The 20,337-nt window shown below is 40.4% G+C and overlaps 1 protein-coding gene across 6 annotated transcripts in view; it reads left to right on the top strand.

The window, feature by feature from the left end:
* Positions 1 to 6,569, top strand: part of antxr1b (ANTXR cell adhesion molecule 1b) — a 51,244-nt gene extending 44,675 nt beyond the window's left edge. For all 6 annotated transcript variants that reach the window (XM_030066075.1, XM_030066076.1, XM_030066077.1 and 3 more), the window contains 3 exons: positions 2,708 to 2,875; positions 3,818 to 3,898; positions 4,726 to 6,569. In XM_030066075.1, coding sequence (XP_029921935.1) covers positions 2,708 to 2,875; positions 3,818 to 3,898; positions 4,726 to 5,124 — 648 coding nt within the window. In that variant the 3' untranslated portion in view covers positions 5,125 to 6,569. The remainder of the gene's footprint in view (positions 1 to 2,707; positions 2,876 to 3,817; positions 3,899 to 4,725) is intronic.
* Positions 6,570 to 20,337: the final 13,768 nt, after the last annotated feature.

The following is a 20,337-nucleotide window of genomic DNA, read 5'->3' as shown; positions in this document are numbered from 1 at the left end:
CAGATGTCTTCAATCTTGCAATCAGTCCTTCTGTCTATTTAGCTGTTTGGTATCATGATGTGCACCACACTGAACATGGACGAGAGAAAGTAAAGGAGAGAATTGTCTGAGGAGCTCAGAAAGAAAATTATAGACAAGCATGTTAAAGGTAAAGGCTATAAGACCATCTTCAAGCAGCTTAATGTTCCTGTGACTACAGTTACAAATATTAAGAACTTCAGGGTCCATGGGACTGTAGCAAGATAAGATAAGATAAGATAAGATAAGATATTCCTTTATTAGTCCCACAGTGGGGAAATTTCACGCATTACAGCAGCAAAGTGGATAGCAAGATATGAAGCATAATTTACATTATAAACAGTATAAACAGATAATAAATAGCAAAAAGCAATATAAACATTATAAAAAAAGGAATATAGAAAAACAAAATAGAAATATGAACAATTTAAACAACAGAAGAAAAAACCTAAACCTGGGGAACAACCCGCTCCGACGGAGGTTCAGGGTTAGTGTGAACCCATGAGACCAAGTGGCAGAACCTGATGCCCGGTACTGGGATTCAGGAACTGTCAGACTTGATCCAGCCTTATGGAATCACCCCTTCCCTCCCGTCTTTACGTGTTATCTACCAGTAGTGCAGTGTGTGTGTGTGTATAGGTGGGGGGGTTGACGTGCTGAGAAGAAGGAGAATGTGCATTATAGTGCAGTCTTGGGGAGTGTGTGGTCTACTGGGAGCACTGCTTGTTGTAGAGTCTGACGGCTGCAGGAAGGAAGGACCTGCGATATCGTTCCTTCACACACTTTGGGTGAAGCAGTCTGTCGCTGAAGGAGCTCTCCAGTGTGGTTAAAGTGTCCTGCAGGGGGTGGGAGTCGTTCACAATCATGGATGACAGCTTAGCCATCATCCTCCTCTCACCTACCACCTCCACTGAGTCGAGGGGGCATCCCAGGACAGAGCTGGCCTTCCTGATCAGTCTGTCAAGTCTCTTCCTGTCAGCTGTCGAGATGCTGCTCCCCCAGCAGACCACTCCATAAAAGATGGCTGATGCCACCACGGTGTCATAAAAGGTCTTCAGGAGTGCCCCCTGCACTCCAAAAGACCTCAGTCTCCTGAGCAAATAGAGTCTGCTCTGGCCTTTCTTATAAAGTGCAGTTGTGTTGTGTGTCCAGTCCAGTTTATTGTTCAAGTGAAGCCTCCCTGGATGTGGCCACAAGAGGAAACTGACGACAAATTGAACAGAGGGACAATACGAATGGTAACCAAAAAGCCAAGGACAACTTCTAAAGAGATTCAAGGTGAACTCCAAGGTCAAGGTTCATCACTGTCAGATGGCACCATCCATCATGTTTTAGCCAAAGTGAACTTAATGGTAGATGACGCAGGAGGACTACACTGTTGAAAGAAAATCAAAAAAAAAAAAAGCTAGACTGGAATTTGCCAAAATGCATATTGACAGGCCACAAAACTTCTGACTTGACTTGCCTATATTCACAGATGAAAAATGAAGCATTTAGAGAAAAGAACACTGTACCTACTGTTAAATATGGAGGCAGCTTGGTTATGATCTGGGGCTGCTTTGCTGCATCTGGCACAGGGTGTCTTGAATCTGTGCAGGGTACAATGAAATCTCAAGCCTATCGAGGCATTCTGGAGCAAAATGTCCTGCCCAGTGCCAGAAATTTTGGTCTCATTTGCAGGTCATGGGTCCTCCAACAGGATAATGACCCAAAACACACAGCTAAGAAGGTTGTGCTACCAAATATTAGGTGAAGGGTCCCATCATTTTTGTCCAGGACAGTTCGTTATTTTATTATCATCATTATTATTATTATTATTATTATTATCATTATTATTATTATTATTATTATTATGATTCTATTAAACAACAAATCAAAAGCAATGTCTAATTTTCATTAGCCAATGTTCATTCATTATTTATTATTACTTTGCCAGTTTCAAGTTATTGACCATTGTGGGGTTGTCTTTCTTTAATGAACGGGTACCAACAAATTTGTCCATAGGTGTAAATCTATGTAATATTTTTCTTTAGTACTACTTGAGATGCTTTTTCTTTCAGTATCACTTTAAATACTTCAACCTCTTGCATTAGTACTACTGCCACTATGACTATTTCTAATACTACTTTAAGTATTTTAACTTGCTGTTTCTAATGTCTCTTCAGATGCCCAACCCCTTCAACTATTACATTTATTACTTCTTCAGCTACTAATCCCCATTCTACATTTCCATATAGTACTACTTTAAGCTTGGGCTAAATTGAGTATTACTGCAAGTACTACAACCCCTTGTACTTTTCAATTTAGTGCTACTTCAAGTGCTTAAACCCCTTCAGCTACTACTACATTTAGTACTACAACAAGTGCTTCGGCTGCTACCCTCACAACCACCTTGAACACCATAGCAACCAGCAGGCAGTTTGTGACTCTCATTTTCAGCTACAGAAACTATACTTTTCAAGTTAGTCCTTGGTATATCTGATGAAGTCCCAGTGACCAAAGCCCATTCTCATTGGTTACTCTTTAACAAACTGCCACATACACAAGTAAGAAGTCCCCTTATCTTACAGTAAACATCTGAATTTCAGTGCTGCAAAGTAACCACATAATGTTGAATGACATTTTTTCCTGTGTGAATACCCTTTTTGCTATAAAATAATATGTGCTGACAACAGCTGTTTCTGTTTAGGTCCACTGGGGAGGTAAAGGTTCCACTGAGGAGGGGGCCAAGTTGGAGAAGGCTAAAAATGCCCGTGTCGTGATGCCTGAGCAAGAGTTTGAGCTTGCTCCCCCACGGGCTTACTACAATGGCACACACAAATCCATTCACCTTCAGAAGTGGTATTCTCCTATCAAGGTGCAGAAAGTTTTGAATTGGCCTAGCATTTATTCATTCATTCATTCATACAGTCAACATACCTTTTACTTACGCTAAATCAGTTACGGTTAGAAACATTTTACTTATACAATCCATGGAGTCATTGACAATTCTGACATAATTTTTCTTTTCATCTATAATTCTGAAATTTATGACAGGGTGTCTGTTTATTTTATCCATCAGCACAGTTTTTATTGGTTGTGTTTTATTGGTCATGTCACTAAAGTGGATTCTGTTCTACAGTTCAGTTAGTTCTTCAGTGTCGTACTGTAAGGCATTAGTTTCACACACATAATATGAACATACATAACATATGTCTATTTCAGATGTTTTAGACCCCATTAGCCTTGCTAATGGTGGTATCTATCCCTCATAACTTAAAATAATGTTGAGTTTCCATTGTTCGTGTGAATCATGTCTTACCAGGAAATAGTTAATGAAATTTGTTTCCTAGCATATTAGTCAGCTGGATTGGCGGTAATAGGAACCAGACATGAACTGAGCTAACCTTTGGATATGGAATTTGTTGAGCTGGTATTATTCCTAACAAAATACATTCTTTTCCATCTATCTGTCTTTCCTCATACAGCACATAAGTATGGGGCAGAGATTCATGGGCAATGCATCAATGTGACATTCTTGTATTAAAACAGGGGTAGGCAAAAAAAAAAAAAAAAAAAAGTTAGAACAAAAAGTCAGACAGTTTGGGCAGAGTTGGACAGATAAAGAAGCAGAAAAGCTCTTTTTCGTACTGTTGGTATTTGCTTGAACTTTAAGAACTTTAAGTTTAAGTACATAATGATAATTCTTGCTGCACTGCGGCTGGATTAATATAAAACATGTCACTCTCTCCTTCTCATACATAGTAATTGCTCTAAATATTTCTTAAATTGTAAGGTCATGTCAATTACCTTCCCACAGGGCAAGCTGGATGCTCTGTGTGTGCTCCTGAGGAAAGGCTACAATAGAGTGTCTGTGATGCGACCCCATCCTGGAGACAAGGTGATACATATGGATAGACCAGAGACCATGGCATGACTTTTTTTGTGGAATAAAACAAAAAAATATTTTTTGATATTAAAGAATATGCAGATGCAACCATTTGAAAGAAAGCATTTAATAAGATTATAAAATTACTATGTAAACTTTGGAAGACAAGCTTTTCAAAAATTTCCGGTGGGACAACTAATGACCTCTGGAACAGAGAGGAAAGGAAGTCTGGAGCTAAGGCCACAGGCTCAGCATCAAAGAACACAATAAAAACCAAATTGAAATCTTATCTGAATGACATCCACTAAAATTCCATGAACTAATAACTTATATACATAAATATATTAAAAAACACACAGCTGTACTTGATATCTGCTTAAGACTATGCAGAAGAAATGACTGCAAAAAAAAAAACAAAAAAAACGAGAGATAGTGTGTAGAAAAAAATATCACTAATAAGAAAATATTAATGTTGTCCTAGGTCTTGATGAATGCTCTTGTCTGCAAAAGTCATTAGGGATAGATGATACCTATGTCCTCCAAATCCTAACTTCAGCATGGCTGGCTTGGCAGGAATGTTTTCTTCCATGACACCCGCTAATAGGACTAACATAGGCATTTCCTCTTTCCATCTGCTGAAAGTTCTACCCGACTAAATCTGCCAAACAACTGCTGTGCCACAGTATTTTCACATTAAGGAGCTTCTTGTCTGGACAGAGGGACTTTTTTGTATTTCACCATTATATTCATAGAGAAGTGAAAACATAAAATGTTGACCTATGATTAACAATGAACAATGTTTCCCGCACTGAACTAACTTTGTTTTATCCTTGTTACAGGGCAGGTGCATTAACTTCACCCACGGCAAATCCTACCCTGCTCCTCGGTACCCAATCTACAACCATCCTTCCGCACCCATTTACACTCTGCCTCACAGTTACAACTGCCCTCCCTCCCAGGGCAACCTCTCACTCTTGCCTCCTTCTCCAACTTCAACACTTCCCCCACTGCCATCCACTCCACCCCCTTCCTCAACCAGCCCCCCTCCTTACACTCCACCCCCAAACAGAGCTCTGCCCCCAACTAACTTGAGCTCTGCCCCTGCCTCACCAGCCCCACCACCCTTCTGCTCTCCAACACCTCCTTCCCCAGCTGGATCTCTCCCACCCCCTCCTCATGGTCCACCCCCTTGTCGAGCACCTCCCCCATCACGCCCTCCCCCACGCCCTGCTCATTAGCACCCTAGATGTTAATGAAAAACAAAGTTTAGGAGTCATGTGATTTACATATAATTAATGGATTTAATTTGAAAAGAACCTTCCACTCTGCCTTTAATTCTATTGAAGCACTATCAACATTAAGGCTGAAGCTGGAGCTGCACAGTGAGAATTTTTAACAATTAAGTTTATTTCCCTAACAAGTGGTAATGAGCTCCAGTGAAGATCCACATTTTTCTTTACTTTTTTCTTTTTTTCTCTCTAGCAGGTAATGTAGCAATCTCAGCTTTGTCAATTCAGAATGATATTGGAGCTAAGCAATTGATCCTTATTGAAGGAAATTTCTTCACATTTCTTGTATCTAATCCGATGTAAAGCATCATGGCTGCTATAGAGTTGTATACACACCCAATCTGTTGCCTGCCTGATGTGAATTAGATCTTATGATATGATGCCAACTTTTCACTGCTTTGTATAGTGAAAGACAGTAATTATCAGTTTAAATAGCAGTAAATCCAAATCCACTGCTCACTGCCTCATGTGTTTTATACATGCAAATCTGGTCGACATGTTCTGTCTTTGAAAATGCATTATTTTGTGAATTAATATTTCACTAAATCATTATACACATGTATTGCTTGTTCAGTTTTCACATACAAAAAGCCATATAAACTGGATTTGTTTATTCTAGGGCAATAATAGGCAGTACAGTAAGGAGAAGGGAAAAGGAAAGGGTGGTCCTATTCAGGTGAGGGATGAGTAATCACCCCAAGTGGAACAGTTCAGGAATCATTGTCATGCCTAAGCTAAGGAACCCAGGAGCTGAACACAGAGACGGGGAGGCGGGATTGTGGTTAAAAGGTAATTTATTGCAGAGTTAAGTTGGTGAGGCTGGAGCTCAGAGAGTGGCCAAGAGGTTGAGTCAGGCTGAAGGAGTTCTAGAGGTGAGGCTGACAAACCTGAGACCATGGCAGTGAATAGAGTCGGGCTGAGGGGGGTCCAGAGAGGAACGCCAAATAAGGTAGATCTAGAGACAGGGTTAGAGAGAGGCTGGAGGCTCTGCAGGAATAGGAAGAACAGGATTAAGGTAGGCAAGGCTACAGGCGAAAACTGTAGAGTGTTAAGTGGCAGAAAGTGACTGACTGCATAAAGAGTCAACAATCTGGCAGCTTGATGAATTCTGATAGTATTCTGGTAGTTATGACAGGATTAATGATGAGCTGTGACAGCTAGTGAGGCTTGTTTCTGACTCCAGACAATCTTAGCTTCTTCATGAGTGAGGGTGGGTGGGATCCCGGTATTGACTACTGATTATGTGTAACAACTGCAGTGATGTAGATGTTGAGTTGGACTCTGAGGCCTTGTAACAACAGATTATGTAGTAATCTTCCATAATGTTCTACATTTTTTCTTCATTTTGTAATAACACCTGCATCTTGTAATTATTTGCCAAATTTTTACATAAAACCTTGAACACAATGTAATAAATTTTCCCACATTTTGCAGAATTGGCACTTTTTTTTCTTTTTTGACAAATAGGTGATAATTCAGTGCATTATGTATTAACATGCCACAACTGCTGTCTTTGGCTACAATGCAGTAATTTGCCCAGTTATAAAAACATAAGTGTGTTATCCCTGCTTGAGGCAGATTCCTCCCTTTTGTTTTAAGAGCATCAAACTACAACTTGCACACTCCAAAAAAAGACACCACAACAGTCCCAGACAGAGGTTAAGGGAAATGCGAAGCAAGTGCTTATGAGGCGGCGTGACTCAGGAAGTAAAGCGGTCGTCCGGTGACCGGAGGGTTCTCAGTTTGATCCCAGACTCCTCCAGAGTGTGTCGAAGAGTCCTTGAGCAAGATACTGAACCGCTCCTGATGGACAGCTAGGCACCTTGAATGGTAGCCTCTGCCATCAGTGTGTGAATGGGTGAATGTGATTGTAAAGCTTTGAGTGGTCACTAGGCTAGAAAAGCGCTATAGAAATGCAGTCCATTTATGCACATAATCAGTCCCTCTCCTGCACTCAGTAAACAGACCTATTGTTAATAGGTCATTATTATAAAATGTAGCATTCCATTTACATGATGGGCACCTACATATTCTAGTTCATACCATCATAAATCAAGCAAAACAAATTAAAGATGGTACATGACGATAAAATGACAAAGTCAGACTGCTATAACGTCATGTTAGCTCTGAAATGTGAAGTGTGTTTTTACCATGCCTGATGACTCTGGATTTTGTCCCACATCACTTACACTGAAGCCAGTACTGAGAATTGGAGGTGCCTGCCAGATATGGGGAAAAAGAAGGACCACTGCAAGAGTGAAACCAACCTATGTAGCCTCCTACATAATTTACAAAAATGAAAAAGGGATAGAATTCAAATGTTCAGGTCCATTCCTTTAACCTTGGCTTTTTCAGTTTTCTGACAGCAGTTCAGATTTAAGTTGGAAACATCACCATGGTAACTTGGGCTGCACATGTTCAGGCTGTCTGATCCAAATGTATAAAAGCCTGCTGCCTCACCAATCAACTCTCTGGAAAAATGGCACAACTCCTGGAGGATCACATGGACATTTTTGAACAATGAATTGTGTTTGCAAGAATTCCATTTATAAAACCAGATATGAACAAAATGTTGTATTCAAATCAATAAGACAAGTAATTAAAATGACTGTACAGTAGAAGACTATTGAACAAACAGGAAATAAGAAGGTTCTCTGCAGGGGCAATGTTTAGAGACCAGGAGAGCCTTTTTGTTTTCTGTAATGATAAGATCAGAGATATAAATGTTTGTGACATTTTCAGTTTTCACTCTGACCTTCACCTTTGGTTAGAAGGTAGAGATCAAAGGGCATTGAATATAAGCAGCCAAAATAATGAATGTTTCTCTGTTCAGCAACATAGGAAGATTTCAAAGACAGAACATACCACAGAGGAATGGCATCTCTCAACTGGTCTGGAAGCATCTGGGGATTCAACAGGAAGATCTGCAGAAAGCTGACACACTGTAACTACTGTGGTACTAACCTGAATAAAGGCCTACAAAATCACTAGATGGCTGGGTAGTCAGTGAAATATCTTGATTCAGTTGAGTAAGCTGCTGGCAATAACAGGTATCTACATTTTGGATAAAATTTGTGTAAATGCTGCTTGCATCTAGAATGCAAATTGATCAACTACCTTCACTTTAGTTTCATAGTCTGGGATTTATGTCTGTGAAGATTCTCAGTCATCCAGGTCACAATATGTAGGTCGAGTACAGCAAAGTCAGCTGGACTTGATAGTAGATATAGTGCCTATATAGTACCTATATAGTCTGGGATTATTCAACAAGCCCAGAGGCAGCCACAAAGCAGCGAGACAATATGCAGCCTTGCACCCAGACCTACTTGCCTAAATTATTATTTTCCACATTTCTGCCCTTTTCATTTGGAAATGCTTTCACAGACTGATGCAGACGAATTTACAATCCTGTGGCCTGTGAGCTCATGGAGGCGTGTCTGTGAAAACTGCCAGAAGCAGAGGCAGTGGGATTAGAGGCAGACAACTGCAGCAATAAAATCAAAGGCCAAGTATGATGGCACGAAGATCTAGATGAGGTGTTTACACAGCTTCAGACTCATTTGAGTCCACCAGCAAAGAGCGCAAGGACTCAGTCTTGGGCAAACTATTTGTTGGCCATCTGCTATCTATATCTATATCTATCTATACCTATATATGTGTATCTGTATATCTATACAAACACACGTGTGTGTGTGTGTGTATATGTATGTGTGTGTGTGTGTGTGTGTGTGTGTGTGTGTATATATATATATATATATATATATATATACAGTACAGGCCAAAAGTTTGGACACACCTTCTCATTCAATGCGTTTTCTTTATTTTCATGACTATTTACATTGTAGATTCTAACTGAAGGAATCAAAACTATGAATGAACACATGTGGAGTTATGTACTTAACAAAAAAAGTTAGTTAGTTAGTTAGATACTTTATTCATCCCGAAGGAATTCACAGTTTCCAGCAGTATCCACAGAGTACAAGATTAAGTAAATCAAAAATAAAGAATAAGTAAATCAAAAATAAAGAATAAAGATGACCGTCGAGATCTAAAGATCTAAGTACCAGTGTGCAAAAAAACAATGTGCAAAAAACCAATAAAACCAGTGTGCATCGATTATACAATGTATTTACAGTAAAAACAGATGATAAATAAATAAATAGCGCCCAGATGATAAATAGATGATAAAAAGCCAATAAAACCAGTGTGCATCGATGTATACAATGTGCATAGATGTGGGCAATGTCCAAATTCACAGTATAAACAGATGATAAATAAATAGCAGCAGCAATATATACTCTATAAACGAGGATAAAAAATAGAATATGACCAGTTTAAACAGCAGGGGAACAACACGGCTGGGTTGGGAACAACACGCTCCGACGGAGGTTCACGGTTGGTGCGAGACCATGAGACCAAGTGACAGAACCCGACGCCCGGGACTGGGACTCAGGAACTGTCAAACTTGAGCCCTTCCCCTCCAGTCTTTGCGTGTTATCTTCCAGAAGTGCAGTGTGTGTGTGTGTGTGTGTGTGTGTGTGTGTGTGTGTGTGTGGGGGGGGGGGGGTGGGGGGGGGGGGGGACAGTGACAGCAGCCTGTCACTGAAGCTGCTCCTCTGCCTGGTGATGGTGCTGTGCAGTGGATGCAGTGGATTGTCCATGATTGACAGGAGTCTGCTCAGCGCCCGTTGCTCTGCCACAGATGTCAGGCTCTCAAGTTGTGTGCCCACAACAGAGCCCGCTTTCCTCACCAGTTTGTCCAGTCGTGAGGCGTCCCTCTTCTTGATGCTGCCTCCCCAGCACACCACCGCATAGAAGAGGGCGCTCGCCACAACAGACTGGTAGAACATCAGCAGCAGTTTTTTGCAGATGTTGAAGGACGCCAGCCTCCTGAGGAAGTACAGACGGCTCTGTCCTCTCCTGCACAGAGCCTCAGTGTTGGCTGTCCAGTCCAGTCTATCATCCAGCCGCACTCCCAGGTATTTGTAGGTCTGCACCATTTCCACACAGGCACCGTTGATGCTTACGGGCTCCAGGTGAGGCCTGGTCCTCCTGAAGGTGAAAGGTGAAATAACTGAAAACATGTTTTATATTCTAGTTTCTTCAAAATAGGCACCTTTTGCTCTGATTACTGCTTTGCACGCTCTTGGCATTCTCTCGATGAGCTTCAAGAGGTAGTCACCTGAAATGGTTTTCCAACAGTCTTGAAGGAGTTCCCAGAGGTGTTGAGCACTTGTTGGCCCCTTTGCCTTCACTCTGCGGTCCAGCTCACCCCAAACCATCTCGATTGGGTTCAGGTCAGGTGACTGTGGAGGCCAGGTCATCTGCCGCAGCACTCCATCACTCTCCTTCTTGGTCAAATAGCCCTTACACAGCCTGGAGGTGTGTTTGGGGTCATTGTCCTGTTGAAAAATAAATGATCGTCCAACTAAACGCAAACCGGATGGGATGGCATGTCGCTGCAGGATGCTGTGGTAGCCATGCTGGTTCAGTGTGCCTTCAATTTTGAATAAATCCCCAACAGTGTCACCAGCAAAACACCCCCACACCATTACACCTCCTCCTCCATGCTTCACAGTGGGAACCAGGCATGTGGAATCCATCCGTTCACCTTTTCTGCGTCTCACAAAGACACGGCGGTTGGAACCAAAGATCTCAAATTTGGACTCATCAGAGCAAAGCACAGATTTCCACTGATCTAATGTCCATTCCTTGTGTTTCTTGGCCCAAACAAATCTCTTCTGCTTGTTGCCTCTCCTTAGCAGTGGTTTCCTAGCAGCTATTTGACCATGAAGGCCTGATTGGCGCAGTCTCCTCTTAACAGTTGTTCTAGAGATGGGTCTGCTGCTAGAACTCTGTGTGGCATTTATCTGGTCTCTGATCTGAGTGGCTGTTAACTTGCGATTTCTGAGGCTGGTGACTCGGATGAACTTGTCCTCAGAAGCAGAGGTGACTCTTGGTCTTCCTTTCCTGGGTCGGTCCTCATGTGTGCCAGTTTCGTTGTAGCGCTTGATGGTTTTTGCGACTCCACTTGGGGACACATTTAAAGTTTTTGCAATTTTCCGGACTGACTGACCTTCATTTCTTAAAGTAATGATGGCCACTGGTTTTTCTTTATTTAGCTGATTGGTTCTTGCCATAATATGAATTTTAACAGTTGTCCAATAGGGCTGTCGGCTGTGTAGTAACCTGACTTCTGCACAACACAACTGATGGTCCCAACCCCATTGATAAAGCAAGAAATTCCACTAATTAACCCTGATAAGGCACACCTGTGAAGTGAAAACCATTTCAGGTGACTACCTCTTGAAGCTCATGGAGAGAATGTCAAGAGTGTGCAAAGCAGTAATCAGAGCAAAGGGTGGCTATTTTGAAGAAACTAGAATATAAAACATGTTTTCAGTTATTTCACCTTTTTTTGTTAAGTACGTAACTCCACGTGTTCATTCATAGTTTTGATTCCTTCAGTGAGAATCTACAATGTAAATAGTCATGAAAATAAAGAAAACGCATTGAATGAGAAGGCTTACGGGTGAAATTTATGGAAAATGTAAAAAGTTCACGCTGCAGTGATATTATATCATGAAAGTAGGGCATTTAAGTAGAAGCATACACTGGTGATTTCCTCATCTCAAACAATTTCTTGAAACAAAAGCCAACAACAGTGGTGGGTATACCACAACAAAAAATGTCTGTGTCAATAACTTGTCATGTGCCCTTGAGCATCAATTACAGCTTGACAATGACGTCTCATGCTGTTCACAAGTCGACTTATTGTCTGCTGAGGCATGGCATCCCACTCTTCTTGAAGGGCGGCCCTCAGGCCATTGAGGTTCTGGGGTACAGAGCTCCGAGCCTCTACACGGCGACTCAGCTGATCCCATAGGTTTTCTATGGGATCCAGGTCTGAGAAAGTGCAGGCCACTCCATTTGAGGTACCCCAGTCTCCAGCAGCCGTTCCCTAATGATGCAAGGTGTGTCTCAGTGCACGAAAAAAGGCCCAGGTGAGCTTCCCACCCCCTTTCATAGAATCTGCTCCTTTTCCTGCAGACTTCCTGTTACCTCCCTTTCCAAGTCCAAGGACACAAGGATACAAGGAAGTTTATTGGTCATTATACAACAGGTTGTATAATGAAATTAAAATGTGGTTCCCTCTTGACTGATTAATTGATTGTATAAAAAATAAAATTATTAAGCCTGGAGGAGTTCAGATGGTGCATTTAGTGGTCTCACAGCCTGAGGGAAGAAGCTCTGTAGTCTGGTGGTACGGCAGCGGATACTTCTGTATCTTTTGCCTGACGGCAGCAGGGTGAACAGGCTGTGGCTGGGGTGGGTGTTGTCTTTTAGGATCTTTTTGGCTCTGCGCAGGCACCTCACCTCCCCGATATCACTGATGTTTGGTAGATGAGTACCAATGATGTTTTGGGCAGTTTTAATCACTCGTTGCAGAGTCTTCCTGTCCTGGGCCGTGCACATCCCATGCCAGTTTGTGATGTTTCCAGTCAGGATGCTTTCAATCGCTCCTTTGTAGAAGTTGACAAGAACTTGGCGTGGGAATTTTGCTTTCTTAAGTTTCCTTAAGAAATACAGCTGTTTCTGAGCTTTTTTAACCAGGGCAGAGATATGTGAAGTCCATGACAGGTTCTCTGTTATGTTGATTCCCAGGAACTTGAAACTGCTCACTTGCTCCACCTCAGCTCCATTGATGTAGACAGAGTTGTGTGTCTTTGCCTCCTTTTTTCTAAAATCAACTATCAGCTCTTTGGTTTTGCTGATGTTGAGCAGCAGGTTGTTTTCTGTGCACCATTCTGCAAGATGGTTGATTTCCTCCCGATATGAAAACTCATCATTGTTGGAGATCTGGCCGATGATGGTGGTGTCATCCGCGAACTTCACAATAGAGTTCTCTCCATGTCGGGGGTTGCGGTCGTGGGTGTACAGCGTGAACAGGAGGGGGCTGAGCACACAGCCCTGGGGCGCTCCGGAGTTGAGTACTAGAGTGGAGGAGGAGAGACTGCCAATCCGAACTGACTGGGGTCTGTTTGTGAGGAAGTCCAGTATCCAGTTGCAGAGAGTGGTACTGATGCCCAGAGTGTTCAGTTTTCCAATCAGCTTCATGGGGGAGATTGTGTTGAAAGCTGAGCTGAAATCAACAAACAGCATTCTGATGTAGGTGCTGCTTTTCTCCGGGTGAGTGAAGACTGAGTGGAGAGCAGTGGAGATGGCATCCTGTGTGGATCTGTTGGTTCTGAATGCAAACTGCTAAGGGTCCAGACTGGCAGGGATGTTGTTCTTTATGTGCTGGAGAACCAGTTTCTCAAAGCACTTCATCAGGATGGGGGTGAGTGCCACAGGGCGGTAGTCATTTAAATCAGACACTGCAGACTTTTTAGGCACAGGGATGATGGTGGCTGTCTTGAAGCAGGTGGGAACACTCTCCTGTGACAGCAATATATATGTATATATAGCCTCTAGCCTATTTCTATTCATTTATCCAGCATCAATCTTGAAGGACTGATAAGAAGCTTGAGAAAAAATACTTTCATTTTACTTTTTGGGAGGGGGGGGGGGGGGCATAGGGGATATGTTTCTTTTATTCAACATTCATATTTTTATTGTTCTATGCAAGAATCCATTAAAGTTCTAAAGTTTCTGGAAAGTTTACCAGAAATTCTCCGAACCATGCACACACAAGGCAGGCCATCCTGATCGGCCTACTGACGGAGTAGACCAATCAGATGGTGTAGCCTGTGTCAGATACAACAGAATTCACAATTTTTGACGTGGCAAAAAACATTTTTCTATCACAAGTTTGGGAACACTACTTCCACTCCAAAATGACTTGGGAGCAGAGGTTTACTCTGCTCCCAAGTCATTTTGTATATTGTTGTCTTCATAAGGGATGGATTAACTCACACTGCTCTTCCCAAAATAGGGGTTCAGGTTTAAAGTCTTTTTTTTTTTTTTTTTTTTGCACTGGTTTATTAGAGATTCAAGCTGGATATGAAAGGTAGAAACAAAATGGCATACATTTTTTGTGTTTATGTGTTAGTATTAAAATGTTATTGTAATTCTACATTTAGTTTGATCTGCCTTCTGGTATGAAGAAAAATGAAGAAAAAACTACAGCTTCCTTGGAAGGAATGCATTGGCTACGCTACTCAGAATTTAACTTGTCGATGGCAGTAGTGTGGAACAAAGATCCTACACTAAACAGACTCTAAACAGAAACTAAACAGAGTTTTCATTCACTCAGTAAAAACTCCTCCTCACCAAAATCTATAAGCAGACCCCTGGAATTACTGCCTGAAGCAATGACTGAGGTTCTGTTCTGGTCTTTTCTGATTTTGCTCTTTTTCTTTCTTTTTTCATTTTTGAAAACAGCGTGCTTTTTGACAGTACTGAAATGTATAGATTATGTTTAAAGTTTTTTTTCCACTTATATCAATGAGATCAAATGAGTGAATGAGAAAAAAAAAGAAAGTGGTGCCAAGAGACTAGTTGCAAAACTAATGAAAGTGATGCAACACCACCCAATGATAATTCACAAAACAACTTAAACCAGTTCACAGTTGTAAAAAAAAAAAAAAAAAAAAAAAAAAAATGGAAACTCAAGTGTGCTAAGTGTAACAAGGGTTGGTGAGAATTTATGCCTCTGTCCACTCAGCTATTCCAGAATATTTGTAAATTATTTTTCAAATAGGTTCAAATACAACATGTCAACTGGCTGAGAAGACCATTAAATCAGTCATCAGCACCATTAAACAATCTCAGAGAGAAAGCAGTAGTACAGCCCCTCGTCAGTGACAGAACACTGCTCAACAAGAGGTATGTGTGGTTTTGGAACGATGACAAATTATTCCTGGCATGTGAATGTTCACAATCTCAAATCCCAATTTAACAAAAGTGCAAATGAAAACATGGTTGTCATTTTGAGAAGGGCTTCAAGCTACCTTTACAGGTACTCTGCAAAAATTAACTGTCTAATTATAAGAAATGAATTCTTGATTTGAGAAGATACAGGCAATTCTTCTGTCACTGTTTGTTTCTTTCTTGATATTCTAAAGTTTGCTGTGCTTAATTCCCGTTAATTAAGAATCATTGACAACTGTATTAAGATGAAATGTGATTTGTTTTATTTTTTTGTGGCAATATTTACAATAATAACATCAAAAGTCCCGTCCTTTTTTATCCCTTAAAAGTAAAATGACATGACACTGACAAATGTCAGTTTATAAAAAAAAAAAAAAAAAAGGAAATAAAAGAAAGGGAAGAAGCTCTTTGGACATCCTGAATCTTTGCAACCTATTTTTGGTGCACCAACGTCCAACACCATGTATGCTGTGACAGCTTGTAAAGAGCTGCAATGCTGCACTGCTGTGCTCAGTCTGAAAGCAAACAGGATGGCTGAGGTAGAACAAAATAAATGGTTAAACAAGTAAATAATAGGTAAATGTTACATCAAGTCTGTTTAAATACTGCACTTGGATAGTATCAAGAGTAAATATACAGATATAGGTAACACTGCAACTGAATTAGAGGGCAGGGTTTTGGCTCCTTCTGAAATTCTAGGCACAAGCAGCTCAGACTTGGCATCTGCTGGGAGAAGTGATATGTATAGCTAAGGTTTCCCCTGAGAGCACCTTGGATGAAAAGGTGCTGCAGTAAAGGGGTCCTCCAGAGCTCGTCCACCTATGGTCCAGGAGTGTAGAGGCCCTACTGCAACTGAACCTACAGCGGCCTGCTGGCCAATTCTGGAGACCACGCGGTGAACTGCCACTGGCTGCTGGAGCAGATGTGTTTCTGCACACTCCAAGTTTTTAGGAAGAGTCTGATTAGAAAATGACTGAGGAGTAGCAGGAGGTGCAAAAGGGCCCTGGAGGCATCCTTTGTTGGGTTGTATCTGGCAAGGAGGCTGTGTATTCAGCTTAGATAAGTGAGTGTCAGCAGGAACAGCTTTGGCAGACTCCTGTCGCTTGCCAAATGGTGCCTGGAGGAAGACATCAGGTGGCTCACTGAGTTTATGGAACACACAGAAACGGGAGCCAGCAAATGCCGCCTTCTTGCTTTCTTTGGCTGCCATCGTAAAAGGGGCCAGCTCAAAGACATCAGTGGTGGCTGAGTTGCTTGGGGGTTGGCACTGGCATACTTGCCTGGCATGCATGAAATGCAGGCCAGGGAAATTAACTGGTTTTGTATCGGAGTTGCTTTCATCTGGTGATAGCATGTGTTTAAGATTGCCATGGACACACACAGCATTAATCACCTGTCCTTGCTTCTCCTCACCAAAATGCAGAGAGACTGGAGTCCAAGTGGCTTGCAGTAAACAACTATTGAGCTCCCTCTGCAGGTCTGTAAGGAAGAGACAAGAGAAAGGTCAGCTATCAAATAAACTTTACAAAAATGCCTTGTTACAAACATTTTGGGATGCTAAGAGCTTTGCTTACTTTTGCTATAAAACTAGCAAAAATTAAATTTCGTCTAGATCATTTGTATATTCTATAGAACATAATTTATTGCAGTCACTGACGTTACTAGAAGAATTTATTTAGATATAATTTTTTTTCCCCAGGGGATCAGAATCCATTGACAACAGGCTGATGGAAAATCATGGCTGGCTTTAGCAAGCATTTGACTCCAGAATAAATATAATCATTATCAGTGCTTTGTCACAAAACATGAAACACTATGAGTTTTCAAAAGTTTACAGAAAATTGATAATGGTGCAACATACGGAAGAGTATAAGTTTGGACAGTGTATCTAGGGCATTTTATGTTTAGGCTGCAGGGTGATCACAAATGAGCATAACTCATTCAGAAGCAGCAATCCTCTTTACTCTCAGGGAGATACATTTCTAATTTTTTGAAGGCATATCCATAGTATCTTAATTTCACCGAGTTAAAAAAAAAATCTAATGTACATGGGACTTGAGGCTGATTTTACATCTTACCTGGGTAGCTTGCTATCCAAGTAGGATAATGCTTTGATTAGTGGATTACACGCTTTAATGTACACCAGTGGCAACTTTCTTTTGTGTAATACTATACATAAGATTATGAAATACAGAGCAAAGGTAGCAGACACTTTTGGTGATCACTTTCTCATATTTAGGGTAACATTTTTGCAAGTCTAAAGTCTGAAGATTCAAATATATGTGAGTATGGGTAAACTGGAATATACTATGGATTTTCCCTCTATCATAATGATGAGCAGATTGTACGTGCACAATCCATTGCACCGTGGCAGCTGCAGCACACTGTCTAGGCTTACCAAAATCATTTGGTGTTAATACTCTAAATCAACCAATGCTTTGAAGAACAATACAGGATAAAATCATAACAAACAATACTCAACACGTTGACATTCACATTTGGATTTTATTAGCCATCCCTTTATAATTCTTTTAGTTATCTCACAAAAATAGAAGGAGCACACAATATCATAGCTCTGACGTAGGTTTGGGCCATAAAGACAGAGGCTTTTCAAAACACTCATAAGTATCAGGTAAATCAACAGCTTTCACTTTTGGCAAAACAACAGAGAACATGAGGGGCTTCTGTTACACATCAAAGACTAATCTCACTACCTGCTTGGCATGACCTTTACTGATTACAACAGCACACTGGTGGCTACAGGCAGAAGCTTGGGAATTGCATAGGTTCAAACATTAACTGCAAATGACTGAGCTGTAAAGTGTAAAGATCTTCAGGGAGATAATGAAAACATAAGCCTTCAGTTGCACATACAGTACCTACACCAGCCTGAGAAATAACTGCATTGAAAAATAAGTAATCTTTAACTTTTATGCAAATTAAACTGTACTGTAAAATAATATCACTTTTTTGCCTGAGCTCTATCTAATCTATCTATCTATCTATATCTATATATAGATAGATCTATAGATATCTATATATCTGCATCTATAGATATAGATATCTATATATCTATATCTACATTTATATATATATATATATATATATCTATCTATGTGTATACACACACATATGTATATATACATACACACACACACACAAATGTGTATATATATATATATATATATATATATGTATACACACACACACACACACACACACACACACACACACACACACACACACACACGTGTATTATACAGTTGAGGACAAAATTATTAGCCCCCCTATGAAATTTGAAGTTTCTTCAAGATTTTTCCAAGTACTTTTTTAACAGAGCAAGGAATTTTCAACATAGCATTTCTGAACATACTAGTTTTCTTTAGAAGGCACAAATTATTTATATTTTTACACAAAAACAGAATTATTTAAGAAAAAACTAAAATGACCGGGGACATTATTATTAGCCCCCTTTAAGAAATGGCCATTTATTAAGTCATTGCACAAACCACTTTTGTGCAATGATGTGCTTTAACTTCACAGGTGATGTGCTTAAAGGCGATCAGGTGAATCAGGTGATTTCACTCAACAATTAAGTTAAAACATGGTTTAAAAGCCTCAGTATGGGTCATTGAGCTGTCAGTTGAGAAAGCACCATGCCAAAAACTAAAGAAATCAGCTTGGACTTGAGAAAAAGAATTATTGATGCACACAAAGCGGGAGAAGGATATACAAAGCTATCCAAGCATTTCCAAGTGTCAAGAACTGGAGTGAGAAGTATAATCCAGAAATTCAAAGACAGCCACACAGTACAGAACAAGCCTGGCAGAGGTAGGAAGCGAAAGATTTCAAAGACCCTGGAAAGAAAACTAGTGAGAGATGTGTCTAAAGACCCCAGAACAACTGCCAAGACACTGGTGAATGACTTGGCCACATCAGGAATCGTAGTCTCCAAGAAGACAATCACCAGGAATGGACTGCGAGGTTGCAGACCAAGAAAAACTCCACTTTTGAAGAAGAGACACCTTCAAGACAGACCTAAGTATGCTCAGGACAACCTGAGAAGGATTATGGGTACTGGAAGTGTGTCCTATGGTCTGATGAGACTAAACTAGAGCTCTTTGGCCATAGAGACACTGCTTATGTTTGGAGAAAAAAGGGAGAGGCATATAACCCAAAGAACACCGTCCCCACAGTGAAACACGGTGGTGGGAGTATTATGCTGTGGGGATGCTTCAGTGCATCTGGAACTGTAAATCTTGTCAAGGTGGAAGGAATCATGAACAAAGAAAGATATGTGGAGATTTTGAAAGAAAACCTTAAGCAGTCAGCAGTAAAATTGGGTCTGGGTCGTCGCTTCATCTTCCAACATGACAACGATCAAACATACGTCTCGGTGAAGAACTATCTCCAGAAGACCAAAGTGAATGTAACTGAGTGGCCTGCACAAAGCCCTGACTTAAATCCCATTGAAAATATGTGGGGTGACCTAAAGAAGAATGTCCATGCCAGAAGGCCATCAAATCTGGAGGAGCTTGAGAGATTTGCCGAAGAAGAATGGGTTGGGATTCCTCAAAGGAAGTGTCAGAGACTTGTTGAAAACTACAACAAATGACTGCAGGCTGTTATCCAGCAAAAAGGATACACAACTGACTATTAGGATCTGGGGGGCTAATAATTTTGACCCTTGTAGTTTTTGTTTTTTGTGGAATATTTTCATTGCTGTGTGCAAACTAAAATAATGTAGGCATCCAAAATAAAACTAGAATATCTAAAAAAAAAAAAAAAAAAAAAGCTGTGTTAAAAATGTGTTGCTCTGTTTAAAAGTACTTGGGAAATACTTTAAAAACAATGACATTTTTGTAGGGGGGCTAATAATTTTGTCCTCAACTGTATATATATATATATATATATATATATATATTTATAGACATATATATATATTTATAGACATATATATATATATATATATATATATATATATATATATATATATATATATATATATAGACATATATATATATATATATGTCTGTGTGTGTGTGTGTGTGTGTGTGTGTAGTGAATGCATGAAAGTGCAATAGCAGATGAACTTCAAGGATCATTATTCTCATTAACGATGAACATGTGTTACTTACTGACATCTTTTAAATGCACTACACATATTCTCAGTAAGATCAAAAGTAGGAAAGTGAGGCATGATATTTTATTTGAACTCAGTCAAGAGTGACTTCTATCACATTTTATTTATGTTATGAGTGCCATACCGCAAAGTCTATCCAGCACCCG

This window comes from Myripristis murdjan, chromosome 12 (assembly GCF_902150065.1).
Source record: "Myripristis murdjan chromosome 12, fMyrMur1.1, whole genome shotgun sequence".
In the NCBI taxonomy this organism is placed as follows: domain Eukaryota; kingdom Metazoa; phylum Chordata; class Actinopteri; order Holocentriformes; family Holocentridae; genus Myripristis; species Myripristis murdjan.
Note: the sequence above shows the minus strand (reverse complement) of the source record. Positions and strands in the feature narration are given on the sequence as shown.